A 17,964-nucleotide genomic window follows, 5' to 3' on the forward strand; every position below is an offset into this window, starting at 1 on the left:
TTAGGCGTCTTGCCGACAGTTAAATGAGAAGGTTGATACTGTGCTCCTGAGAGTGGTGTTGATCTTCTCATCTAACTCTTGGCAAGAAAGCGTAGAAAGTAATACCTAAAATGTCAAACTATTCTGTTAACTTTGACAGTCGGTACAATACTTCTCAGCAAACTCCAACAAACAGATCACCCAATCTGCAGCAGGTCCAGTATTTATTTATTAGGGTAAATAAACACTATGTAGGCTTTGGATCATATCCATGTGGTCAGATTTGTTGCAGTGGGGATGACACTGGGGGGCAAAAAGAATCCAGCCTTTTCTTAACATCATGAAGATGGCTCTGCTATATTTTTCTCACCTGACAAAAAAGAAAGAAAGAAAGAAAGAAAGAAAAATAAATATGGACATACAGTCCAAAAAACATGAAAATAGTTACACTTACTGGAATAAATGTACTATTCTACAATTCTACAGAAACATGTTTTGCTTATTGGCTGATTGGATTTTACCGTTTTGGTCAGCAGGCTGGTTATTTGCAGTTTCACCCCCAAGCTTCTGGCGAATAGAATCCAGTGTCTGAAAAGGAATCTGGCTTGAGATGGACTCCAGGTACGTCATCACATAGTGGTCAGCATCGGTCAACACAAAGCGGTGGCCAAACACTAAAGAAAGAGAGAGAGAGGAGAAAGATGCTATCAGCTGAGCTTTTTTTTATCAACCCCCAACTGGAAAATGTAATTTAACTTAAGAGGTAAATAGTTATGATATCAACAGCTTAATTTATCTAGAGAGACATGTATGGTACCGTACCATCATGAGCTACATTATGGCTTTGTTTTTCTTGGAGAAAAGGTGCCAGTTTATAGTAAATAGTAAATATTCCACACACAATAACACAGTGATCAGTATAGGCCTTTGAAACAACTAAAAACCTCACCCTCCACAGTAGCTCCAATAGCAAAGTCTGCAGGTGAGTAGAACTCAGGATTTTCCACAGTAGAACCTGGCTTATGGATGAATGTCTTTTCCAGGAACTTGCCACCGAGGATACCAGAGTTGCGGGTGGGCTTTTCAAAAATACTGATCATGTCATTGGCCAGGAAGTAGGACAGAATAAAACGTCGGCCCTCATCCGCAGGAATCGGGGAGTCCTGGGATGTTTGTAACATAGACAGGGTGCAGTTTAGTAACCTGTTGGAACTGCATAAAACCAACAAAGGACCACTGCTACTCATACAGAAGGTTCAGTCAAACACAATCTTAAATGTCTCACCAGCCTGGCACTGTAGCGCAACACTTTGTGGTCGTTCTCCAACATCTTTTGCACGTTCTTTTTGGGAGGCTTGGGAATTAGAGACAAACAGTTCTGGAGAGAGTCTTCAAGTGAACCAAAACCATTGTAAGGAGGAACCTCCTGTACATATGGTCAACGTGGACAGGAGAGGAGAAAGAATTATTTACAACACAGCCACGTGGACTATGGCAATACAAGTTATACCGTTTTTTGGTTTTGAAAGGAAAATAAAAAAAATGAAAAATACACTTCAGTTTCTCACCTTCTTCCTGTCCTGAAGCACCTCTACCTTCTTTGGTACCTCTATGGGTTTCATTGTCATGTCTGGGTGGTTCTTCTGATAATAGTCTTTAGTGAAGCCATCACAGTCACACAGCAAGAAGCGACGTCCCAACAGCGTCATCGTTTCACCGACCTGGAAGTCTTTGGGGGAGTAGAATTCATCCACTTCCTCTTTTGAGACCTCCAGCACACAAGTGGGGAAGGTCTCTGGAAAGAAATAAGAAAGGTGCTGATATGTAGCAGTTAATTAAGAAAATGCCACCATATGATCATTTTGTCATAGTATTTATTGTTCCTTATTTACTGAATTATTTTTTTAATCTCTTTTATATTATCACTCGACTGTTAAAAATATTTCCCTGCTTTGTTTTTTTTTGAACACTCCCACTGTTTGCATCTTTTTTATTGTTTTATTATTATATAATTGCGTTGTATGATCATTTTGTAGTGCATAAAGTAGTTGACATGAATATTACAACCAATGCTCTATTACAGAGCAGTTAGACACAAAAAGCCACCTAACAAACGATCATAATGACATAAACATTTTAAAGTGGCACAGTGTTGAATCTCACCAGACTTGATTTTCTTGGGAAGCCTCTGTCTGCGCAACAGGACAGGGAAGGGATCTCGGCCGCTATTTGATTCGTGGACCTCTCTGATCTCCACCGTGTCGTCCACCAGGTAATATTGGATGGTAACAGGCCTGATCTCCCCATACAGAGAGTCAGCATCGTCCCACAGGGCAAAGAAACGCAGCACCTGATCAAGAAAAGGTTAAATGCACTCTGAAACCAGATGCCAGTATGCCAAAGACTGTGTCTCAGCTTGCAACACTTGTTCAACAATGAGACTATTTAGTGGCATTAAATGATGACTTATTGATGACTGAATAAGGATGATGGAATTTCCTCTACCTTGCGGTCCATGGTCAGAAACTGGTGCATGCGGTCGAATTCGGAGGGTGTTGTGAAGGAAGGCTGAAGGTTTTTGTGATGTTTGCTGTAAGGATCTACTGGCATTTGCTCAGGGTCGTTCAGAACTATACCCTCACTTTCCATAAATTCCTGTATACAGTGAATAACAGACGGACATAGAGAAAAAGGATATATTTACATCAACATACAGTTGCATATCCATATTTTTGTGTCAGACACAAAGAGACAAACTAAAGATACACAGAGAGAGATCATACTGGTGAGTATTGTACCTTTGTAAAAGCATCACAATGTGTGATGTGGTACTTGACCCCGTACACCTTCAGGTCCATACCAAGGTTGAGGTCTTTCCATTGGTAATGTTCACCACGTTCATTCTTGGGCAGACGCTGGCGTTTGATCCGCTTTCCCTGTGGTATCCCAGAATTCTCCACTGTGGGCTCAATGATGCACATGCTGTCATCCTCAAGGTAGTAGTAAATGACTACGGGGCGCACACGGTAAACCTCCTCTGGGGAGAACAGAATTTCCTCCTCGAAGTATGCATAAAAGCGCAGCACCTGTAAAACCAAGAGGGTGGTGAAGGACAGACAAACAGGGAATAAACTGGACAGCAACAAAAATCTTCAAATACTAGTCTTACACTTCAATGTGTCACAGTACCTTCTTGTTAAGGGCCACATGAGCTGGGATGAAGTCTTCGTATTGGCTGTGGTCAAAGGAGCCATAAGTAACGTCTGATGTCTCAAAGGACAACCCACTGATCTCCTGCTGGATTAACTCCTCAGATAAGAGAGGATCCTGTCCGATCCCTACAGTGGGGCGACGGGGTAGAGCATAACCATTCCTGTAGTCCAGCGTCTGGGATCGATGGAAGGCAGATTTCTGCAGAGAAATATCATAGAGGAGGAATTATCAGCTTTAGTAAATTACAATATAAATATTGTGTAGTATGAAATATGCTGTAGTTAGGTGTGGACAGAATAATAGTAACGCTTATAAGAATACAAGCTTGGAATAAATTATTTTTTAATTCTGAATGTTAAAATGTTAGTTGTGAACACGTCAACAGAGAATTTTATTCCTCAGATAGGTTTAATTGAAAATGAGTTACAAATTTGGTCCTCTGATGTTACAGCAGACAGCAATATAACCTAAATAAAAACTGGAGGAATGCAGGGACATTACACATTAGGAAACAGTATTTAAAAAACATGCGTTTCTTGCAGATGTCTTAAATTTGGCTAACATTAAGTCAAACGTTAAAGCCTGGTTACGTAATTTACGTACACTTAAAATTAGTTTTGTCTCTTCTTACCGTCACATCCCGAAAAGTGTATCCTGGTAAAAACGGTAACCCGTGGCTGTTCCAGTTCCAAGACATTTTTTGGGGGGGTCAGATTTCTTCAGCAGCTCCTCAAGATGTCAAACAAGATAATTATGTTCAGGTAATTTGTGGAACTGAGTGTCGTTAGCGTGTGAGGCTACATGACACAGTCCCACTGTGCTAAGTTTGTGGTATCCATGGAAACGGCACGACGGCAACAAGAGTTCAAAAAAAGTAAACAAGTATTTTTGAAAACTATTGCTAGAAAAACTTTTGAGTGACTACCCAAAGAAAAGAGGTAATGCCTGATAAAACATTAATATTAACAAAATTAATAATAATTTAAAAATACTAAAAAATTAGAAGTCTACACATCCTCCAAATTATTTTGTTTTTATCTTATAAATCTCCATAGCGAACAGTCTACACGTGCAGTTCAAGTATTCACGTCTAAATTGATTTGTCATAGTCATGAATACTTTTATTAAAATTTGATGACTTTTATTCATCTAAATTTATAGAAACTGAAGAATCCTAACTTTACCACAAGGGGGCGAGAGACGCCAATAAACTCAATTTATGGGTTTATGATGACCTTACTGTCCTGTATGGTTACAGCATGTATGTCAAATTATCATGAGATTACTGCAGTTCCTTTTTTCTTGTTGTCATAATACAGTTCAAGCTTTGTGCAAATTAGACTTTAATACAAGCACTGTGCATATATGTGTGGGATTAACATGCAAAACATATTGTCAGAAGTTGCCAGATTTAAGAAATCAGAAGACATCAGAGGTTATTTTTGAACACAGTTTATTCCAAGCACAGGAGTCATATTTTGGTCTCATTTTACCAGCTATTGGCACATTTTTAATCCCATTCAAATTTAAACACAAGAACTGTCCTTATAAAAACTATATAGAGAGGCAGTCTTTATGTGGATGACCCTAATATGTCCTGTGTACTCTCAATTAAACTCCCAATCAGGAAAATACCAAGCTTTTTTTTTTTAATGAAAACTATCATTATTTCTACGCTTGAATCCAGGGCAGCGCAAACAGAACTGGATTTAAAATAGCTTATATTATTTAACTGGCAACATGATTTAAGAGACGCAGTTTGCATGTCCACTGTGAACCTTTTCTTGCAGTGCTGGTTCCTTCTCCAGATGGCCATGAGCAGTGATTACCACAGACATCTGTTTAGCACTGACATCTTTAAAAAAAAAAAAAAAGAAGGGCACGGATGACACAAGATCTGAAACTAACACAGTTTTCTGTGAGGGGAACTTTACTAGCAGTTAGGACCACAAGAATCCATTGTAGCTGATTAACTGATACATAACTAGCATGGTCTGGTTAAATACATTTACATCTGGTGAGAAATGAAGTGCAATGTTTGATAGAGACATTCAGATTTTAGACTTTAGCATAGAAACAATAATGGAAAAAGTGAATACACACATGATCAGATAAATTTCAAATTTCCAATCAATAGATCATTGGACCAGTTATTGACTTATACACCAGCTGCACTCTTGACAACAGTGACTTAGTAGCTTGAAAAGGCACTGCACTGTGAATTAAACATACTGTATCAAAAATAAGGTTAAATCACTGAACCTCTTTGAGGCTCTTTATATGATATTTCTAATTCTTTTATTTAAATGCTGACATACGTAGCTGTTTAAATGGGCTGATCCCCTTCTTAGGAAGCAAATACATCAACCAAACACAGAAACACTAGGATTGCATCCCTGAGGCGCCAGACAACCTTCGCCAAGTATAAAAATATCTCATAATAAACCATACTTGAGAACAAAAATACACAACATCAATAAACTATTAAATATTATAAAATAGATTTCATAAGAGTTGAGATGAATTCCCAAAAAAATATCTTTTGGTTTTATAAAGTTCAAAAGGCAGCATGGTTATCCACTGTGGAAAGATTGTCTTACATTGTCCCACTGTCCAGCACGCTTCTTTCTGCTTTATGCTGCCCCTCTTTTAAAAGTCTCCACTTGAATACTGGAGGGTACTGAGCATAAAGCTCCAAGTGTCCACAGCTGCATCGCACTCTGTATAAAACAGACCCATGTGAGGCCTTGGTCCTTCAGTCACCATGTAGTCTCTACAGGCCTATATGTGTCTAAGGCAGCTAACCCATAAATCCTCACTTCAAAAAGGCCTGCTGAGGTCACGGGCAAGGCAGTGTAGCTTTTCACCCCTTGTTTCCGGCAGTAAGAGCCAGCTAAGAGGTGAGCTTACCATGCGGAGGAGAGCTTATTCTCTTACTGAATGGGGTATGATACCCAGAGGAATATGCAAACTAGCATAGGGGCAGCCCAAAATCAGAGTGGTCCACAGTTGCTGTTGCATAAAGCTTCACTAGGGAGTAGTCTCTTGCTCCTTCCAAACCAAGTACGTCCTAAATTTTGTTCAAGTTAAGTAAGCTCTCAATCAATAGACCTCAGTAATACCGATTGAGGCTCCGTGTCCCGGGGATGTCAGGTTGCCCGTTCATCCAGATCTCTCGGATGATTCTCTCCCTCTCCTCCAACCTCTGAGCTCTTTCCAGCTCTTCCGCCGACGTGAACACGTTCATGTTAAGCGTGCGTTCGAAACGACGGTGCCGCCGTGCAGACAGGTCCGAGGTGGTGTCCCAGTCCGAGTCCGAGTCACTGGAATCGGTGGACGAGTCAGCGGGGCGTGCTCGTTTCTTGGCAGGAGGCCGCTGGCGGGGCTGGCAGTCGGTGCGGCAGGAGATCTGGACCACCAGGGCGAAGAGTGTGAGGAAGAGGCCCAAACACACGCCACAGACGAAGAAGAGTGCTGCCCTCTCTGGGTGGTCTGTTATAGGGGAGAAACATGGAGGACCATTTAGTTGATTTGTTCAGAAAACATGTCAAACATTTATTTGAACCTTTATGACTGTTGGGTCTCCTAAAGCCTTTAGAGCAAAAATCATTTTCCTCTGACTTGTTCACCCTTCTCTGTTATAAAATATTCCACTTGATGGCTCACACACTTTAATGAACGTTGGCAGCAGACCTACAGCTCATATGACTCACTTCCTTGGCTTGGATCTTTGGTTTGGTCATAATGTCTCACAAAACCTGCCAACCCTGCTAACTGTACAGTAATTCTCCTTCCCCTCGTCTTCAGAAATGCATCTCTACATGCATAGTGGACATGTTCTGGTTAACCTCCTCCTCCATTAATCTATTAGTCGATTGGTCTATAAAATGTCAGATAATGTTGATCGCTGTCTCCAAAAGCCCAAGATGCAACCTCAAATGTCTTGTTTTGTCCTGACCAACAGTCTACAACCTAAGAAACCAGAAAATATCCACACTTCAAAAGCTGGAACCAGAGAATTTTGTCATTTTTTCTTAAAAAATGGCTCAAAATGATCAATCAATTGCCAAAATAGTTGCTGATTAATTTTCTGTTGATTGACTAATTGATTAATTGACTAATTGTTGCAACTCTATCTTCAACCTTAAGTTCTCCCATGTCACAATTCTGTTCATGCCTCACAGTATCATACAACATCAGGCCCTCAGACAACATGAAATTCCAAATGAAACAGTGAAGAAACTACAATTGTTTAAAAATATATGCGTTTTCATCAGATTTAGTTTAGGTTTTCCTTAAAAAGGTTAAACATAGTTTCGATTCATTGTAACATTTCTCAATTTAACACATGCTTTAAATGCAAATCATAACATTTTATGGCAGCTTAAAAATGTGAGAAAACATTTTAAGAAGTCCAAAGCTAGCTAAGCTAGGTAGGCACCATAGCGAATATACAGTGAATGGCATCTATGTTTATTTGACTGTATGAGCTATGCATTTCACTATGTATAAACTGTTTGAGTCACAGAGTGGGAGGTAATAAAACAGGAAATATCCAAACTTCCAGCATATGTTTTAGCAGCTGGCTGGTGCAGGTAACTGACAGTGTGTGTGTAGCCTTTATCTCTGCTTAACATCTGCATTCCTCTGGCCCACATTCACCCACTTCTCTGTCCCAGGAAAAACGGAAACAGCATTGTACTCAAAGGATAGTGTACCACACACACACACACACACACACACACACACACGCACACACACACACACACACACACACAAAACCATGCACTTAAATCTCAATGTCAGTCATAATACTGGCCTAGATGTAATCTTGAGCTGACACTGCTCCCAGTGAGGTCAGACATCAGGTTAATGTCTTACCTATCACCTGAGTCACATGATGTGATGCCATACAAGATTATATGAATGTTGCCCTACCTGATATGTAGGTGTAGGCTGCCAGCGCGTTGCTGATGAGAGCCATGTTGGAGCTAGGGGTGGAATTGAAGATGGGATTCATGGCTGGGGGCTGGAGTGGATGTTCCCCTCCTCTTCCGGTTTCTGAAGACTTCTCCTCGTTGGGGTTTGTCTCCCTGATCCGCTTCCTATCTGCAAAAGAAGATACAGGAGGAAAGTACAGTTTAACCAGAAAACCCTAAAAGGAAAGTGGGTAGTTCATTCAGCATTTGAACTCTTTCTTTAGACAGATGTTTTTGAAAAGTTTCATTTGTGGATGGGACGTGAAAACATTCAATGATCACATGTACAGTCAGATTATGACGGCACTAGTTGGGTCATTTACAGTAAAGTGAGTGTACTGTCTCTGGGGAATTGTGACTACAGCATTCAGCACGCAGAGTCATCCGCCGCCTCTCAGTGGTTTTTTATTTTCGGAGATACGCCGCTGTAAAAAGGATGCATCACGCATAAAGACACCCACATGTTCACAGAGACTTGTGTGATTCAGAAGGTAACAATACATCTGCTTCTGTCAAATTCATTCTGACTCAGGTCATTAAGAAACAGAGAACCACATGGGAAAAGTTTGTACTTTGGCAGCATTTCAGAAGCTCCCCCAAAATCTCAGAAAAGGATCTATTTATAGATGGGAACAACTGCTTCTTCCTCTGGATTTTCATCACAGCACGACTACTTTCAGTGTTTACATGCTGGCTTGCATTGTGTATGCATGGACTTCAGGAGTTGAGATGAAAGAACAGTGGAGCACAGAATGATTTAATTACTGTGACTCATAAAGAATGTTCATTTTCTGAGTACAATCATGTTTAGTTAACCTGAAGCAGTTGTTTAAGTAGGATGGTGTAACTAAAGAAACAACCTGTAAGCTAAAAGACCAAATAAACGGGAGTATTCAGTAAGCACCTGAGATTTAAGGCTCTGCACATGCACGTGCGTGTACATAATCATGTTTACATGTTTGATTTTTTTTGTCATTGCAGATAATCACACTTTGGTGAATTGTCACACACACCAATGACCTCTAATTGCAGAGTCTCTAAGGTGTGTCAGGCTCTCTTTATCCAATAAATGCAGTTTAGACTGGAATTGCTCACTGAGGAGGTAAATGTTTCCACCTGGACCCACTGCTGTGGTGCAGCTAACATCCGACCAAAATGACCACAATGCCTCTTTCTAACACACACATCAAAATAGCCGGACAAATCATCAATAGAAAAACTACAGAATAAAAAATACTTATATGAGAGTATAACCGCCATCATGGATGAAAAAACAAAACAAAACTGGACCTTACAAAAAGAAAATTCCAAGAAAAAGACATCACAGCAGTGGCCAAATGATCTCTGGGAACTACAGTGCAAAAATGTCCAAAGATAGAGATAATAAAAAGTCAGAATCTTGTGGTTAACAAATTTAACCTCTGTGGGTCCATTTCTACAAAATGATCTTGTGCTGCCAAGCAGGATTCATATCCACAGATGTTTTATTTTAAATTCTAGTGAAGATCCCAATACTATTACATACTTGATGCAAATATGAGAGTGGTATCGATCTTCTCATCTAGCAGAAAGTAGAAAGATCATATCTGTATCTTCACGCCAGTTTCTGTGTCCAGTTGAAAATGACAAATTAACTGATCATGACAAGTATGTTTACCGTAAAACGCGCATTTCCTCCTTCTTCATACTTATCATCCCCTATCGCTGCATCAGAGATGGAAACAGGTTTTTCCAGATGAGCCGCAAGTGGAGTGTTTGAAGCCGGTGCAAGTGAAGCCAATCATGCGTTAGGAACTGTCAGCACTACAGCACACATCCCCCGTCTTCTCCCTCTCTTAACTCCTCATTTACTCGGTCTATCCTCCTAATCAGTACAGTGCCGGTAGCTGAGCAGAGTAATTAGTGCGCTGGACGCAGGCCACCATCCCTCATGAATACAGCTTTGTTTAAGTTTCCTTCCTCGCTTGCGTCTCCTCTTTTTCATTCTTTCATTTCATTGTTCTCGCTTTGTATTCTCCCTGTTTCTCTCTCTCGGAGTTTGACATCGTAACAGACTGATTTAGACTGTGTGGTCACATATAAGACCAAGCATTGGTTCTTGGAAAGCCGTATATTTTAAAACCAATGATCATAAATGCTCCAAACCAATGTCTCAGCTAGAATACATATGGAAACAGTTGAACCCGTGTGACTTAAAATATACATAAATTTATGCCCTGGCTTGAGACCTGAATTACTGTTTCTCTTGATGCCTGGGAGGCCTTGAGACTGTTTAGTGTTAACTGCTCTCCGCAGGAGGCTGCGAGTGTGTGTCTGTGTTTGAGAGTGACCAAGCATATGTGTAGGTATCTGTGCGCTGTTTTGCTCACCTGGAACAGTGTCAGGGCTTTTGATGGAGGTCCCCTCAGGAGGGCTGTCTCCCACTATGTTGGGGTCATGGGCGCTGGGTGGCGGGGCGTACACCGGTGGTCTGGGGTTCTGGTCCTGGAGCAACTTCTTTGGGACTTCAAAGAGAAAGATGTAGGTGGAGCAAAGGAGGAGAAATCAAAGAGAAGACAGACAGAGGATAATTTAGATGATGTCTAATTTGAAAGGGAGGCATGTAGCAGTCCTTTACATTTCAGTTCTGCGCAAGAGCTTGACCAATATATCGATTCGGCATATTATCTGCTGATATTGATTTACCAGAAATATATTGGTATGAGCAGCATGTCTGAAAATATCAAAAAAGAAATGACAATACCACATTGTTTGTATATTTAAAGCACACTTTAAACCTGTAATGGCTCGATTTTCTGCATTTTTGCTGATTTGCTGTTTCATCAAATGCCAATGTTTTTTCAGACTTCTTTTTCTTTTCCCGTAAGATTATCAGTCTCACTGATTCAATTTTTTTTAAAGCAACCGATTCTCAGTGGGAGTTCTTCTTCTCCCTCGAGCTGTAACAAGAGTCTAAACACTATGCTGATGGAGCTAAAGAGTCGGGTTTACCCCACGCATTTCATATTGGCAAACATGAAAGTGAAATCACTTAAACATACTCAAGAGTATATTGTGATGAAAGAGTAAGGAGCTATGAATAATACAGTTACAGAAAACATCATGGCCATGATTCACACACTCCTCATGACCTTGCATTCTGATTCCCGAAAGTTATGCTCCCCCCCAACCCCTTCATCCTCACTCCTCCACATCCCCCAACCTCACAGTGTCCTGTGAGTCAGGGAGTCTGCACTTTTTCCCCCAGATGCAAACCCACAATGCAGTGGGCTATACATTCCTGCCCGCTCTCATGTGGTTTTCGGAGGCTGGGCCATGCTCCGGTCACTGTGTTTGTCTGCTCTGTCGGATCAGTGGTGATTTACAGCTCAACAGATGACTGTCTGTCCAGGCGTTTGTCTGTCTGCCATTCTTGCATTTTCACTGCTCCGGACAAACAAACAGACAATGACGAATAATCAGCTGCCTGGTTTTGCTGACATCAGTAGCACTAATAGTTAAATTGTGACATGTGTTTTAGGGGGTAAAAATGGACCATTTGTTTAAAAGGCTGATGAATAAACACACTGATCAAATTTCCAGAGACGTATTTTGGCGGTGTTCCAAGAGCAAATCAAAGTGCAGGAAGGAGTAGAGCAGACTTCTCAAACCCCCACCACTGGATACTACCCTAAAGATTGAGAATCTTGTTTTGTGCAACCTCCACCTGAGCTCCAATACACCTTGCAGAAAGTATTTTTGTATTTCTGTGATATTTTGATACTAAAACAAACACGTAAGCCATATATCATAGCTCACACCGTCTGGAGTTTGTGCTGTGATTTGCAGCAAAATAAGAAAATGAAGAATCTCAGAATAGATTGCATGAAAGAGATTTAAGTCCTTTAACTCACACAGCTAAAACCTTACATAACAATTACAACTGCATCTATATGGGTGCAGCTATCCATGCTTAACTGCTTGTGTAGTGAGTTCCTGACTTCACTGACTTCATGACGTTTTACATTTTTCTTTCACTGTTGTACAGTTGCCAGTGAGAACAGTGATTGATTAACTTCTGTAAGAAACTGCCTTGCAGAAGCAGACCCTACACTCCAACTCATTACGGGATTCATACCGTAGAATTTTTGATGCTATCTAGCCAATCAACAAAGCTCGTTTACTGAAACTCAGACTTCAAAGAGCTTCACTGACTCTCGTTCCAGCCTTTGTTTTTCTACTTGCCACGAGCAAAAGGGCAGGAGGTTGATGCCAGACTAATAGAAGTAGTAAATCAACTGGTCTTTGTTTCAATCTGCTAAAGACGGGTATGACTTATTGCATTAGGAGAATTCATATGGTGTAAGTTGGAGAAACGTATTCCCTGAGATTTAAATACCCTTCTGTAATTTCCTCACCTCATGTGGCTAACTACACAAATCTGTCATCTAAATAGGTTAAAAAAAAACCCTCCTATATGTGGAGGTGAAAAATGCAGAGAAATGAAGGAATGGTATCGGCCTGGCAGCTCCCCCTGTCCTTCCTCATCAGTCTGACACACTAATCATTGGTCTTAAAACTCCCCCCGCTGCCACGCTGCCACCATATCCATGCCACGCCCTGATTACAGCCTTCTGATTGGCCCTAATTGGCTGCACATGTGGCCCAGGGTCACAGCTGAGAGACGCCATGATGTGACACACACACACACTTTTCTTTCTCACGCATACATACATTAAGTTATAGGACATAAAATTGAAACACAGCCATGCATACACGGGATGCATGTGCATACATAGAGCATATACATTACTGTATGTGCACAGACACACGTTTCTAAACTTGATGCGGAATGTTTCTACACATTTTATTCAACATCAGAGCATCCATCCATCCATCCAAACAGCTATTTCTTATGTTTTTCTACAGGAAAAAGTCAGTACAGTGGAGTAAATTGACTGCTGCTCGTCTAAAAATAATTGTCAAAAAGCTAAAATCTCTTGAAGCAAATGGCCTCAAACCACACTTAAGGAGCCAAGCAGTAAGAAGTGAACCAGTGAAAGAGAGAGAGAGGGGAGTGCAAGGGAGAGAAACCGAGCACATAAATCACACTCTACAGCCTGCATTATAATGACATGGTCACATAAATGCAGCGCAAATGAGTTCTCGCAATTCTTAATATAACTCCGCTACACGGGACCAGTGCCAGCGCTGTACCTCTCGCTCAGCGGCGGGAGCCCTGGATCGCCACGGGGAGCGAAGGTACGAGGCGGGAAAGAGTGCCCATAACAATGGGCCGTGTTTACACTGGCAGAGCCCGGCTTTGTTTTCACTGGGCTCTGCAGGCCAGAGTGTGTGTGTATGTGTGCATGCGTGCATGTCTGTATGTGTCTGCGTTTGTGGCCCATGTGCTGACCGATGCAGAACACAGTTGGGACAAAGCCCTCTAAGCCAGAGGGGATATAATGAAATATTAAACCACGCTAAATCTGAGATGAGATCAGACCTGGGCCAATAATTTGAACATACTTCAGCCTTTATGAGCATACATGGGGGGCTGTTAGGGACTAAATATTTTTGGGTACTGTTTTAGGGCACTCTTTAATGCTCGGTCTGCTTTAGCTCTCTGAAATTATGGCCCTTAAAAGACAGCTTAATATACACTATGACCTTTCTATGATGCATACTCTAGACTCTTAATGTGGTGACGCTCATCGAAATGATACTGTATACTGGGTGAAGCAAAAGTCAAGAATTATTAGTTTGATGCAGGTCTGGGTAAAATAAAGTGCATGTTCATGAAGCACCAGAAAAAAGGCAGGGAGCGTGTGTGTGTGTGTGTGTGTGTCTGTATGAGGAACTGTAAAAAAAGAGTGTGTATAGACACTTTGACAAAAGAAGAATTTGCAGCTGCATAACGATGTGGAAACCTCTGTTCCAAATCAGATGGCCACTATTTGAAAAATAGCACAGATCTTAAATAAGTTATGTAGTAGATAACTTAGGCCTGGGATGACAAATACATAACACTTTGGGTAATAATTCTTCCTAAAAGGGATTAAAAAAGTGCATTAAACAATGTGCCGTGGGTATATGTGTGTGTGTGTGTGCACGTGCATGACGTCTGTGTAAAAGCGTCTGGTTTCAATCAGCACACAGCTAGTGCCTACTTAATCTACAACATTAAAGTGCTGTTTAAGGCCCAACGTTTTCTTGATACACACACACACAAGTTGACCTAAGTCATTTCTGGGGACATTACTTGGACATACATTCATTTTCTGGAGACTTACCCCAACTCTAACCATAACCACTACTTGCCTAATCCTAACCTTAACCACTGACCCAAAAACCAGCTTCTTCCCAATTGGGAACACAGCTTTTGTCCCCAATTAGACAAGCCGTCCCCAATTAACTGGTCTTTAGTCTGAAAGTCTGAAAGCCTGAAAGCCTGAAAGTAGCCTATGACAAACACACACACACACACACACACACAGACACACACACACACACACACACACACACACACACACACACACACACACACACACACACACACAAAGGCAGTGCCCCGAAAACTCATGTCAGAGTTTATGGACATACCTAGACTCGCAAAATACTTTTTATTCTGTTTCAGCCCGTTCTCCTGCTTCCCACACAGACACCACACAGACAGGCATGCAGACATCTGCACACTCACAAGACCATCCACCCCACCAACTCGCTCACATACACACACACATACACACACACACACACAAAACCATTTCTCACTTAGCTAATGGCATTCTTGCAGAACAACATGCAAGGTGAATAGGGCAGGAGCTGAAGTTGTTGAGATTGCATTCCTCCTCACCCTGACTTCTCCCTTTTCTTTCCAACCCCCCATCGTAACACTCTAACAGCATCCAGCTGACAGCAGCTGATCGGGCTGGAGTGTGTGTGTGTGCGTGTGTGTGTGTGTGTGTGTGTGTGTGTGTGAGTGTCTGTGCACTTTTTAGAGTCTTAACATCTGAGGTATTAACGTCACATTTACCTCCCACTGTGAAAATTAATAGTTGCATGAGCGTCTACATAACTAAATGGATGTGTGCTTGAATGACTGAGAGCATGTGTGTCAGAGGACATGATTAACACACTCAATTCTTGTCTTTTGTACACAATGTAGACCAGGTTTAGGTCTGGTAATGTGAACTCTATCAAGGGACTAGTGGTCTGAGCTGAGGGCTTTTCCCGGTTCTGCTCCATGTTTATGTTAGTGTGGGCAATCCAACCTTCTCTACTACTTTATTAAGTTGTGTGTGTCTACTAGAGAGAGTTGCAACATACTGTACTATACAATGGGACTGTGGTCAACTTAAGGGAGCCTTAAAGGACCATACCAGTGGTTTTGAAAGTTTTAGGTCATTAACTATAAATAGCATGTAATTTACAAGACCACCAACCATTTCCCAAAGCAACCTATCAGTTTTAAATTCATTTCCCACCTTCAAGACAGCCATTGATTTGCATTCATTTTGCAAAATGTTCTTCTTTTTCTAGCCGTTTGTGTATTTCAGTCCATGTAAACAACATCATATCTTCAAAGAAATACTGGAACTAGCAGTCACAGAATGTATCAAGATGACATTGTCATAAAAAAGTGGACATTTACAGACATTTTAGGGGATATTTCATGGAAAACTCAAGATTTTCAAAGCCAAAATAGTTTTTAAATCTCTAGACAAACAATGTTTTTAAACCAGGAGCATTACCACTATGTGACAAGCTCCCCTCCTGAACAACTGCCATCAAAGTGTCTCTCAACAAGGCACTTAATCCACCCCAAAAGCTCTACTGGAGTCCACTGGTGGAAAACTACACTGATTATTTGTAACAGCTTTAATAAAAAGCAGAAACTGCTCTGAAAAGCTTTAGATAAAGTTATGAGAGCCAAGGGAAAGTTTTGTCTTTTGGATCAGACACTTGGTTAATCAAATCAGTGGTCTCAAGTTATGAATGGATTGTGCTGGCTACAAAAACCCTTAGTTGACAATAGTTAATATTGACAAGGCTTCTCCTGCACACAGACCTCGTGATCCCCTTTAATATAATACAGGTATACTACTGTGTGTACTGTATGATGTACATGCAAACCGAGACATAGCTGGATGGTGACACAATCTAAAAGCATCCAGAGTCGAGGTAGTGAGGGTTTGGGACTACATTCCAGGATGGAGAGAGTGGAACAGTTCAACCCCCCATCCTGTCTCTCTGAACCCCCTGCCCTACATTCAGCTGCAAAACATAGAATTTTTTCCCATTTACTTTAATGGATAACACACATTCCCTCTGCTGTTAAACAAATGTATGCGCACACACAGACACACAGATGCCACAGCATGGGCTCCGAACACAATCACTCTCACTTCACCACAACCATCACTTATACTCCGAAATCACAGCTGCCTTGGCTATTTAAACACTCCTCATACACCACACACGTGCACGCACACACAGTTGGTGTTATTAACATTGACGCAGAAACAGAAATAGATTCTCTGTTGACAGTGTAGGGGTCATAACAATCAGTGAGAAAATCACTCAGTTGTAGAGTTCACCCTCAGAAACACCCCCCCCCACACACACACAAACACACATGCTAGAATTACCTTAATGTCTTCAGTACTGATAATACACAACACACATCATTCCCATCCTGAAATAAGAGTGTTGACTGAGCATGATAATCACACACCAAATATATACCCAATCTCCTCTCCCACATCTAGTTTTTTATTATCATTGAATCAAACGTAAACCTTTATTAGCATTTTTGTAGGCCAGTTATTTCTCTGATCTTGTCAGAATGTACTGTACGTATTTATCTGATTCTACAACAAGCTGAATGTTTGCAAGAATCAATAGTTTTGTACGGCCGTCTTACACAAACAGGTCTCATATGATTTACTTACAACTTCCCTGATGTAAAATATAGAATTTTTTTTTTAATCTACTTTAAATAATAACAAACACATGAAAATGGTATAAAATTGGATTTTAAAAAAATCACAAAAAACCCAACTTCTACCTAAAAACAGATTTTAAAAAATACAATAATAAATACAATACAATGTAAAGCGCAAACTGAAGTTTAACTTTTTTTTTTTAATTAATTTGAGATTTCAGCTCATATGTGTTTTGTCCCCATCTTTCTCTTCACTGTCTTACTCTATAACCACAATATTCTGAGCTATGCTTGTACCAACGGGACCTTTTGTACTGGCAGTAAACAGCAGGCCTTGATTCTAAATTGAGTAAAACTCAGTTCTATCTACCTAAAGAATCCTTTAATATCAATTTTTCAAAGCCTATTGTCCATAGCTAAACATGACCTCTGACCTTGCTAAGCTGGAGCTACTTTACTGAACGCTGCCCCCAGATAGCTTCAATGTTTGTATTTCCACGTCTTTATCGACTGGGAGAGACAGGTCCACTGAAGTCAGCACAGCCTCATCATTATCTGATGTTCCACTGGGTCAACAAGGATGTGACCAACGCTGAATCATCAAACCATGCCACCCGCCTAAACTCACTCCTTCATATCCCAGTTATGAGGTAATGGGATGCGGAGTTTTGATTGGGTCAGAAAGCTGCTGAGGTCATCAAATGACAGTATCTTGTGAAAACAGCCAAAACAGAGATGGTCATTTGTTGTCGCTGACATGGAACAGAGAGAAGAGATGGTGGCAGGACTTGTCTAGACACGGTCATGACAGAAATAAAGGCAGCAACATTCAACAAGCATGTTCCAACACATGTCACGACTGATCTA

General features: G+C 40.9%; 2 protein-coding genes across 4 annotated transcripts in view; both read right to left on the minus strand.

Moving 5' to 3' along the window:
• Positions 1 to 186: 186 nt before the first annotated feature.
• Positions 187 to 4,046, minus strand: efhc1 (EF-hand domain (C-terminal) containing 1). Its single transcript, XM_044329992.1, has 10 exons — positions 3,824 to 4,046; positions 3,169 to 3,390; positions 2,778 to 3,065; positions 2,485 to 2,634; positions 2,143 to 2,329; positions 1,548 to 1,774; positions 1,265 to 1,405; positions 929 to 1,142; positions 501 to 653; positions 187 to 349 (listed from the first exon to the last, which is right to left on the minus strand). The coding sequence occupies exons 1-10, from the start codon at positions 3,887 to 3,889 to the stop codon at positions 318 to 320; spliced, it is 1,680 nt and encodes a 559-aa protein (XP_044185927.1). The 5' UTR covers positions 3,890 to 4,046; the 3' UTR covers positions 187 to 317.
• Positions 4,047 to 4,628: 582 nt separating this feature from the next.
• The window catches only part of LOC122965597 (protein eva-1 homolog A), a 76,324-nt gene continuing 62,988 nt past the window's right edge, over positions 4,629 to 17,964 (minus strand). For 2 of the 3 annotated variants that reach the window (XM_044329749.1, XM_044329751.1), the window contains 3 exons: positions 10,541 to 10,675; positions 8,131 to 8,301; positions 4,629 to 6,684 (listed from right to left, as the gene is read on the minus strand). In XM_044329749.1, the coding sequence (XP_044185684.1) occupies positions 6,305 to 6,684; positions 8,131 to 8,301; positions 10,541 to 10,675 (686 nt within the window). In that variant the 3' untranslated portion in view covers positions 4,629 to 6,304. Of the gene's footprint in view, positions 6,685 to 8,130; positions 8,302 to 9,828; positions 10,302 to 10,540; positions 10,676 to 17,964 lie in introns of those variants that run through there. The other variant, XM_044329750.1, reaches the window with a different exon arrangement.

This window comes from Thunnus albacares, chromosome 16, assembly GCF_914725855.1.
Source record: "Thunnus albacares chromosome 16, fThuAlb1.1, whole genome shotgun sequence".
Classification (NCBI taxonomy): domain Eukaryota; kingdom Metazoa; phylum Chordata; class Actinopteri; order Scombriformes; family Scombridae; genus Thunnus; species Thunnus albacares.